Here is a 10,157-nt window from a genome sequence, read left to right as displayed (position 1 = left end):
TATACACCTTCCACGTTTTGAAATTGATCCGTCCGATTTTCGTCCTCCTAATCGGTCCATCCAATTTCTCCTACACAGCGTCACATCTCGATAAAACACCCTAAACTCTCATATCGCTGTTATACTCTATGAACCCTTCTATATCAAAATTAAAAAACGCTAACAGGAACATCATATTATTATTATTCTATTATATATGTGATACGTAGAAAAAGTTACGTGAATAATGTGGAGGTGAGGTGCGGATAATTTAAGTACTTTTTATCTTTGAATAAGTGTTTTTTTTGGCATCATTATTTTAATAAATTTTTTTAATAAATAATATTTTTTTATTTTTTAATGTGTTTGACAAATTTTTAATAGTAAAAATAAAAGTATTAAAAAAAATATTTTTAAGTTGTAATTTATATTTTTTTAACAGATTCTTTTTCTTAAAAAAGATGTTTTTGAATAAGTGCTTGTTTGAGCGTCATTATTTTGATAAAAAAAATATTTTTTTAATGTGTTTGACAAATTTATAGTAATAAAAGTAAAAATACTAAAAAAATAAAAATTTATTTTTTTTAGAAACTGTAATTTATATTTTTTTAAAAAAATCTTTTTTCTTAAAAAAAATATTTTTCATATTTTTCATGTAATAAATAAATAAAAAATATTTTTATATCATTATACTCAAACATAATTAATAAATAAAAAAATTTTTTGTATAAAATATCAAAACATAAAATTACTTTTATTTTTTTATAAAATCTTTTAAAAATAGATAACTCAAAAAAAATATTTTAATAGTTCACCCAAATACGCCCTAAATTATCTGTGGAACATAAAAATGAAGTTATGGAATTACTACATTATAATTAGCTCGTTGAAGTTTATTGCTCATATATCATATTTTTCAAAGACTTAATGTTTATCAAAGATGTTTTTGCATTGTATGAGGCTGTTGAAAAGTTTGCTTAAGGAGACAACATATATACGATTTCAATTCATATGGGGGGAAGAAATTATTAAAGCAACTATACTTATACTATACAACTTGGCCAAAATGGCTAAGTGAGGATGGACTATACACGGATTGGTACAAACAAAATAATAATGAATTAATTATTCCTATTTGTCTAATCCTCCATCCCGCCCCCCCCCCCCCCCCCCCCCCCCCTCCTCTCTTTCCTTCTCTGATCTCCTCCCTTTGTGAGCTTAAAATTTTCCGTGAAATAATTTGCGATCAAAGACTACAGCTGCATCCTTATCTCCACAACCACTGCAGTTTACAACGACCTTGCTGCCGTCACATAAAGTAGGGACCAGATTATCTAAGCTAGCCAATGCATGAGCAGCCTCCAATGATGGAAATATGCCTTCCAATTTGCATAATCTTTCATAAGCTGCCAAACATCATCAATTAATTAGTAAAAAGTAAAATCCTTCAAGAGTTTAAGCATTAATTAATTTCTGTGTGTTCAACAAGCATAATAAAGGTGAAATGTGCCTTACCATCAAGAGCTTCTTGATCAGTTGCAACGCAGAATTCGGCGCGTCCGGTTTCTTTTAGGTAACTCAACTCAGGACTAACTCCTGGATACTCCATCCTGCAAATTGAAGCAACGAACCAATTACTTTGAGGTTAAAACTTAAAAATAAAGAGCATGTAGTAACTAAGTAATTAGGAGTTAATAATAATAATTTAATAAGATCGATAAATACGGACCCAGGGGCAATGGAGTGTGGTCCAATAATTTGTCCATCCTGATCCTGCAAGAGGTAGCTGAGGGCTCCATGGTACACACCCACTTCACCAGTGGCGAGTGTGGAAGAGTGTCTCCCACTCTCCAAGCCGCACCCACCGGCCTCAACACCAATGAGCCTCACATCCTTGTCTTGTAAGAACTCATGGAACAAACCAAGAGCGTTAGATCCAGTCCCCACGCACGCTACCAGCACGTCTGGTTTCCCTCCCCATTTCTCCAACGCTTGCTTCCTCGTTTCTCTCCCTATCACTGACTGAAACTCACGCACCATCGTCGGGCACGGGTGCGGCCCAACTGCCGAACCCGTCAAGTGGTAACTGTTTTCCATTTCTCCCACCCAACACCGAAATGCCTCCGATGCTGCGTCCTTGAAGCTTCCATTAACCCCTTCTACCTTAGCACCTAACAGTTTCATCAACTGCACGTTAGAACTTTCCTTCTCCATTTCTTTGGCGGCCATGAACACTGTGCATTCCAAACCAAGCTTAGCGCAGGCTGCGGCGGTTGCGATGCCGTGTTGTCCAGCTGCGGTGGCCGTCACGACGCTCTTTCTACCCATGCGTTTAGCAATCATGGCCTGTGCAAGAGCGTTGTTCATCTTGTGGGAGCCACCGTGGTTGAGATCTTCTCTCTTGAGGTATATGTCAGGGCCTTTTCCATTGTTGTTCATCTTGTAGTACTCCGATAACCGCCGCGCGTAATACAGTGGCGTCTCTCTCCCTGCAAAGTCTTTTAATGACTCTGCTAGCTCTGCCTGCATTCCACAATAACAACGAAACCAAACGTAACTTATTAATTGCCGGATTTGATTATATTTTATTGTTGTTCATGCATAATGCATGTGAAGCTTATTAGCTTGACGTGAATTTTCTAACCTTAAAAGATTCATCATGTAGGGCCTTGTTGAACTCAGCTTCAAGCTGGCTCAAACAAACTACAAGTGTCTCAGGTACAAACTTGCCTCCAAACCTACCAAATTTACCAGAGTTAATGATGGGGGCATCAGTATTATTATTCCTCTCTTGCAGCTCCTTCTCTAATAAGGGTTTTATAGTAGGCACATAAGTTTTGGCCAACTTGGTGTCTTGATGATCATCAGTGGCAACCATCAAACAGGAGCTCACTTTATTGGGTGCTCCTTGCTGCCTGTAATGGTTGCTGCTGCTAGCAAATGCCCCTAACTGCAATTTGCATGTCATCATTTTTAATTTGTGAGTGAGAATGAAATTGATGGCTTAGAGAGTATATATAGATGAGAGTGGTTGCTTATGTTAGTTTGTAAAAAGTGATAAACTCCTGCTTTCCCTATGCCCGCTTTTATAGCTACAATTTGCCACGCACTTGACTTTTCAACCGAGTAGAAGCCTATAGCTACAGTTTGCCGCGCACTTGACCTCACAACCGAGTAAAAGCCAAGTTTAGGAATGGTACGCTATTGGCTAACTGAATATGAGTTGGAACTTTGAAGTGTCCATGAATAAAATGAACATCACTCATATTATCCAGAATAACCATCTGAATATCAAGGATAATAAACATCTCATGTCATAAAATCACTCATCCTAAAAACTTAAATTGATTTTGGAATTCACCAAGGATCGAACTCTTAACTTTTCGGATCTAGAACTCTAATACCATGTCATGAACTCACTCATCCCAAAAGCGTAACCTGACAGGACAATGTAATACTAATGGTCATATCTCTAATACTTCCTAAACCTCCATTGTACACATTGTACGTTTAGACCATTGGCTCCCTATACTTTTCCCGCAAAGAAGCCCTATGACTAATTCTCACTCTGAGAACATTTTTTTTTTTCGATCAATATAACTAATCATCTATCAGATTAGATTTAAAGAACACAAAGTATTTAGAAATCAATAAAAAATCAATTTAAAATAATCTAAAATTATTCTATTTTACATTATTTAGTTTTTGTTTATTTATTTTATATTTGTTAATTATTGTTAAAATAATGAAACAAAATTAATATAACAAATATATAAATATATTTAAGAAAAATATTAAAAAACTAATATTTTTTATTAATACTAACCAACATTTTTTATTAATATTTTATTTTTATACCATTAGAATTTAAGATTATGTTTAAGATCACTACAGGCGTTAACAGGTAAATGCGTATGTACTTGTGGCTACTGTTCTAACTTCTAACAAACATTTGTTTGTCTTTTCTTAGACTTGTATTCTTTTTCACTTTAATTCGATGTTGAGCTAAAGAAAAATGTTAGTTGTTCTTTTAATTTTCAATTTTTAGTTATTTTTTTTTAAATTTATTATTATTTAATTAATTTAAATATTTATTTTCATGTATTAATTGGTTAAAAAATAAAAAAATTACTTGCTTTTTATTTTTTTTTTTTAAATTGAATAAAAATTAGTATTTAAAGAATACCTAATTTCACTGCTAACTAAATAATCTATAAATGAGAAGTATAATGCTTTCCTTCAACATTTTAAATGTGCTTCATTAGAAGTAGCTATTACATATTTATCAATACAACAAGGTAATTAACAAAATTTAGTTTTTAATTTTATTCAGTTAACGATAATTAAAATTCATTTAAATAAATGCACAAAATATATATTTAGATTTAATATCTTATATTTTCATTCTCTGTCCAGCATTCAAAATACAAAATTAATTTCCTTAAAAATTAGTGCATTTGAATTTAGAGCAAAATATAACTTAAACAAAAATAAGAAACCCTGAACTATAAATTTAAACCTTGATAAAAATATTTTAAAAAAGTATGAACGACAAAAACAATTTCAAGAAAATTTAAAATGTAATGAAAATAACAAATTAGCGGTGTTTACTATATATGTAAAATGAAGAATTTTAATTGGAATTGAACAAGAAGCGAGGGTTCTCTGATCGAAGTAGTGTTTATAATGTATAAATGTAGGGAATTGGATTAAAACAATAGGGCTACGCTTAACTGTAATGGAAAATTATGAGTCATGGCTAAAGTCACAGTTTTTATTATGAACATGGAAGATAATTTTAAGAAATAAATTAATTTAAAATAAAAATTTGCATTAGAATAGCAATACATGCGGTATCATCTTAATAAAAAATTAATAAAATTTTGTCATTCGCATAATTATATTGATAAAATAATTAAAAATAATATAAAATTATAACTAAACTAATATTAAATATTAAAAAAACAAATTTTATTTTTAATTTTAAATTATTATTTATGATATGTCATTTTATAAATATTTATTTGTCATTTTGTAGAACTTAAAATAAAATCGAAATTATATCTAAAATTAGAGATTATCTAAAATATACTTTTTAAACGTTTAAAGTGAAAACTAAAGATTTGGATAATATTAATTATATTTTCGCAATAACGGGTGATGAAAAATAAAAGTAAACGTGGAATTCTACAATAAACTTTGGAAAAAGGTGAAATAAATGTGTTGAATGAAACCAATAGATACAGTACATGTACAATTATATGCATGATGCATGTGATAATAATAAGCATATGTATGAGAAATTTCAAAACTGTGCTCCAAATTGACAGATTCTCTCTATGCACTCCGGATGCATTCCCCGGGGAGAGAATCTATCTAGCGCTTGCAAGTTGACAAAATTGATAAGCAAGTATACATTATGTGCATTTCACATTTTATCAACGTTTTTCTCAAGAATTTTGCGATTGTTGAGTAATACAAAAAGCACGTTTTAACTCCCAAGTGGCAAACGTCAACCGCGTTTGAACTTTAAAGTATTCTTTAATTTCTTATACTTAATCTAGTAACTAAAAAGAAGAAAATAAAAATAAAAGTATATCTGGATAAGAGCGTTTAACTCGTACAAGGTAATAGATTAGTATCTTTTTAATTCACTGTTTATCTTTTTGCTTTTTATAATTAATTAACGTGTTAGTAATTAATTTGTCTAATTTAATTTGTTTTTATTTAACTAACTTTATCAGTATATTTGTTCAATGAACTTAGAGACAAATTTAGAGTGACCGTAAATCTCCTGCTAAATTTCAGAGAAGATGTAAACGAGAGTTAGTTATGTTGGTTAGGAAAGTATAGAAAATCTGTTTTTGTCAATTAGTATTTATTTTATATTTTAATTTAATACTAATTAACACTTAGGAAAGTATTAAACGGATTAATTCGAAAACTCAGATTTATGAGTTACGTGATCGTTTTCGTGGCTGTGCTAACCTACTTTTGTATGTGAATGTGGTGTAGATTTTATTCTATCTATGAATACCACTGTCCAATTCGTGTCATCAGTATTGAATTCCCTTCTTGAGACTTGAGAGAACAAATTTGCCACAAATAAGATTGACAATGAAATGAAGGCCATACTAAATAGATATATCAGTAGGTCTACTGTGTTACGTGGCCCTCATCTACTTATCTCTGATTTTTGTTTTTGGTCATATTCGGATTGATTTTTGTTTGATAGAATTTTCTCTGATATTTTTTGTCTGAGTTGGCTCTGTCCGGTTTTGTTTGGTTGTAATGTCTCTTTTGTTTGTGGTTGTGTTTGCTACTGACCCAAGACATGAGCCTAATTTTGTTCATAGGGACCATTGGGCTTCCAAAATTGAAGAAAAACATCCAGAGACCATGGGGTGAAAAGTTTTACGGAATCCTACAGCAACTTCATTTTGGTTTGTGTTCTAGAATTAGTTTATTGTTTCCCTAGAAAATGTGCTATCTAGTATTTACACCAAAAAAAAAAAGAAAAAGAAAAATGTGCTTATTCATTACTACCCTAAACAAATGAATATGCATCCGCAAAACTGCAAAAGCTTGTTTCAGATCGGCTGTAAATTCCTGGCTAGCTAGATTTCCACAGCAGGCAGGTGTATGTGCAGTTAAAAAAAAATCATTGGAGATTCAGTTTCACCCACAGATTCACCTGCAACTTATTTCATCTTTTATACTGAATTACTGTATGTGCAGAGTACCGGGGTGTATCTTTTCATGAGGTTCTAGCTCTAGCCTCTAGTTAAAAAAGAGCTACAGACTAAAGAGGCAGCGGCAGGGTTAATAATTGGTTTTATCATTAATTAATACTGCACTGAGTGCTGATGGAATACCACCAACTGCTGCCTCCTCTGTCATGGAAAAAGGATTCGAGATTAAAGCCACGATCAGGGATCAAATTTATATTTTGATTGCAGCACGCACCAAATTAATTATTTCCGGCAAACGATATAAATGACTCAGCTGCTGCTATGCCACACTGAGCTCCATCCATCCATGCTTATCTATCTAATCATATCTTCCTCTCCGCTCCTCATCATCTCTCCCACTGCTTGCTCTCTTCCTCGCCATTAAAACATTGTAGTCCTCTCTTTATCATACCTTTATTATTATTATTATTATTATTATTATTATTATTATTAGGTGAACGTTACCATTTCCTCTCTAGAATAAAAAATAAATTATCCTATTCTCTGTGATATATATAGTGCTTATAATTATGGATTTGAATCCTCTAAAGTTTGAATTTTACTTTAAAGAATAAAATGTGATCTCTCACCATTGATTTTATAGGTGGAACCAAAAATAAATATAAAAGAGAAATTATTCAAAAGTAGAAGATAACACTTTATTCTCTAAAGTGAAATTCAAACTTTAGAAGATCCAAATCATATAATTATAATTAAGTTGAATGTTAACCATAATACTTAGGTATATGTTCTCTACTTTTCTTTCTCTCTCTTATGATTATTTAAATTTAATTTAGCACCACCAGTCTATGGTGGTGGTGGTGGCGACGGTTACCGTTGAAAAAATTTCTTTGCGGTAAACTCAAAAACCCATCAATAAGGTGCAAATATGTATTCAACTCATTACACGTGGCAGTGCTACCGAGGTACGGAAAATCTCTGTTACATAGACGTAACTCCTTCCCAACCTCAGCGTACTCCCCTTGCCTCCTCCACCCTCAGCGTACTCCCCTTGCCTCCTCCACCCTCTTCTGCATGGTGATAACATCTTCGGAGTTCACTGTCCGCAAAATTTTGGTCACATAAAAGTGATTAAATTCTTGTGCATAATTGCCACCTCATCTTAACAACAATATCTTTAATCTCATGAGGATCCGAATCTACCATCCCTTAAAATTTGTATTTGACATCAACAACAACAATGTCTTTAACTATGTTTATGACTTGAGAATCTAAAGAATATTTTTAAATGTCTTTTTGACTTCTATCATCACGGACATAAGCTTTCCTCTACCTTCAGGTGTATCAATTGCATTCGTAATGATCTCTTTTACGTCATAAGACTCATATGGTAAATCACTTTCACTATATATATATTACAAGGGATAATTTACCTTTTATTTTAGAGAGGGTACGATAAAATTTATTTTATTGATTATTATTTAAAGAAAGTGACCCTTCTCTTTTTGAGAGATGCTGAAATTCTATTTTTCTCTCTTCTAAAAAAAATATAAAAAATGTTTGTTAACACAATTTCTTTTTTGGTAAAATGTACAATTTTTTTCGTAACAAGGAATGTTGAAGGCCATTTGAATTTATTATTTTTAGTTATCAATTAACTATCAATATTTAAAAGTATCAATATTTAAAAGTATGGATTAAAGTCAGTGACGGAATCAGAAAAATTTTGTAGTGAGACAAAAATATAATAAAATTTAGGTATGGATATATTGTTTTTTGACTTCCCACAATACCCAACAAGTTAGTGACTAATTGTTATGAATTTGAATTTTATTTAAAAGTTTGTAATTAGTCAATAAATTGCTACACATACGAGATGAAATTCGAACTCCCAACACTTGTTTAAACAGACAGCGATTAAACTTATCACTCGACCAACCCAAATTGATTTAGATATATTTAAAATTTTAAATTATAACTCTATACATATTAATAAAAACTAGAAATATATACACAATCACTTATTAAAGTATTTAAAATAATAAAAAAGATAATTTCACATATAATATAACATTCAAAATAATAATAAAAAACACTAATTTATAATAACTTTCTTTTATTTTTAATATGACAATATTATTTTTCTATATATGTTCTTAGAAAATTATTTTATTATTTATTATCTCATGTTTAACTATTAATTTTATTTATTATAATCTTTATGGTACAAATAAATTTTTTAACCAAAATAATTACTATAATCAAAACCATTTTAATAATGAATATTAATACAATATATCAACATATAAATAATATATTTTTTATTTTAAATAATTTTTTAAAAAATTTTAATAATTTAAGTTGTATTTAATTAAAAAACTAAATTTTAATTTAATTATCAACTAATTAACAAATATAATAAAATTAATTATCACTATTTTAAGTTTATTTATTTATTTATTATTATTATACTAATTCAAATTTAATAATATAATTATTATTATTATATGTTAAGTTTAACAAAAAAAAATTTAACATAATATAACAAGGGACAAATAAATATATATATAATATTAGTTTTTTTTTTAAAACGCTGTGGGGCAAATGCCCCCACTTCCTTGCATGTAGGTCCGTCTCTGATTAAAGTATGTTATTAAATTACTCGACTAAAGAAATTAGACTAAAAAAAATTAAATTAATGGTTAAATGATAAAAATAATAATTTTTAATGGTCTCCTCACGTTTCTCCTGATATTTAAATTATCTCTTTTCTAATCTATTTTAGAATATTTATATTAACTTTAACTATATCAATGTTAATTTTTTTTAAATATCATTAAATAACGTCCCTGACGTTTAAATTATTCTATTTGTATCCTAAATATTTATAAAAGTGATTTAATATTATTTTGCCGTCAATGTTATCCTCCATGCTCGCTGTCTTCCGTTCCCACCGGTTCGTCGTCTTCCGTTCCCACCGGTTCGCCGTCTTCCTTTTAGCGATTCAACATTCTCTCCTTTCAGGTAATTTTTTATGAATATCATTTAAATTTTGTGATTAATCCTCTATTACTATTTTGTTTAAAGAATTACATTGCTGTTATTGTTATATGAAATGCTGCTATTTTAAGGTTCTAAATTTGATATATGGATTGTTTGTTTATAAGATTGTCTTGTCTAGAACGGATGACATACAAGCAGTTACAAATAACACAAGTGGGTCAGAGGTGTGAGAGTATTTCTACTCTTACAAGTATTGCTTGATCGATACCTTCTAAATTAGCAAGAGGAGGGAAATCAGTTACTAATCTAGCCTCAAATGATACTCCTACTTTGGAGACAAAGACACAAACAGGCTAGTCAGGTAAAAGAAAGCCTAATAGGCTCCTTCCTATTGTTTGTGATCACTTTAAAAAATTGTGGAGGAAACTAAGGCTCAATGTAAATATTGCTTGAAATGGTTACAATGTCATAGTTGTGGGGATG

General features: G+C 30.4%; 1 protein-coding gene across 1 annotated transcript; it reads right to left on the bottom strand.

Annotated features, from left to right (window-relative positions):
* Positions 1 to 951: 951 nt before the first annotated feature.
* LOC112801237 (tryptophan synthase beta chain 1) lies at positions 952 to 3,038 on the bottom strand. Its single transcript, XM_025843861.3, has 4 exons — positions 2,624 to 3,038; positions 1,709 to 2,502; positions 1,495 to 1,589; positions 952 to 1,385 (listed from the first exon to the last, which is right to left on the bottom strand). The coding sequence occupies exons 1-4, from the start codon at positions 2,948 to 2,950 to the stop codon at positions 1,198 to 1,200; spliced, it is 1,404 nt and encodes a 467-aa protein (XP_025699646.1). The 5' UTR covers positions 2,951 to 3,038; the 3' UTR covers positions 952 to 1,197.
* Positions 3,039 to 10,157: the final 7,119 nt, after the last annotated feature.

This window comes from Arachis hypogaea, chromosome 5 (assembly GCF_003086295.3).
Source record: "Arachis hypogaea cultivar Tifrunner chromosome 5, arahy.Tifrunner.gnm2.J5K5, whole genome shotgun sequence".
NCBI classification, from domain to species: domain Eukaryota; kingdom Viridiplantae; phylum Streptophyta; class Magnoliopsida; order Fabales; family Fabaceae; genus Arachis; species Arachis hypogaea.
This window is presented reverse-complemented; position numbering and strand designations above follow the sequence as displayed.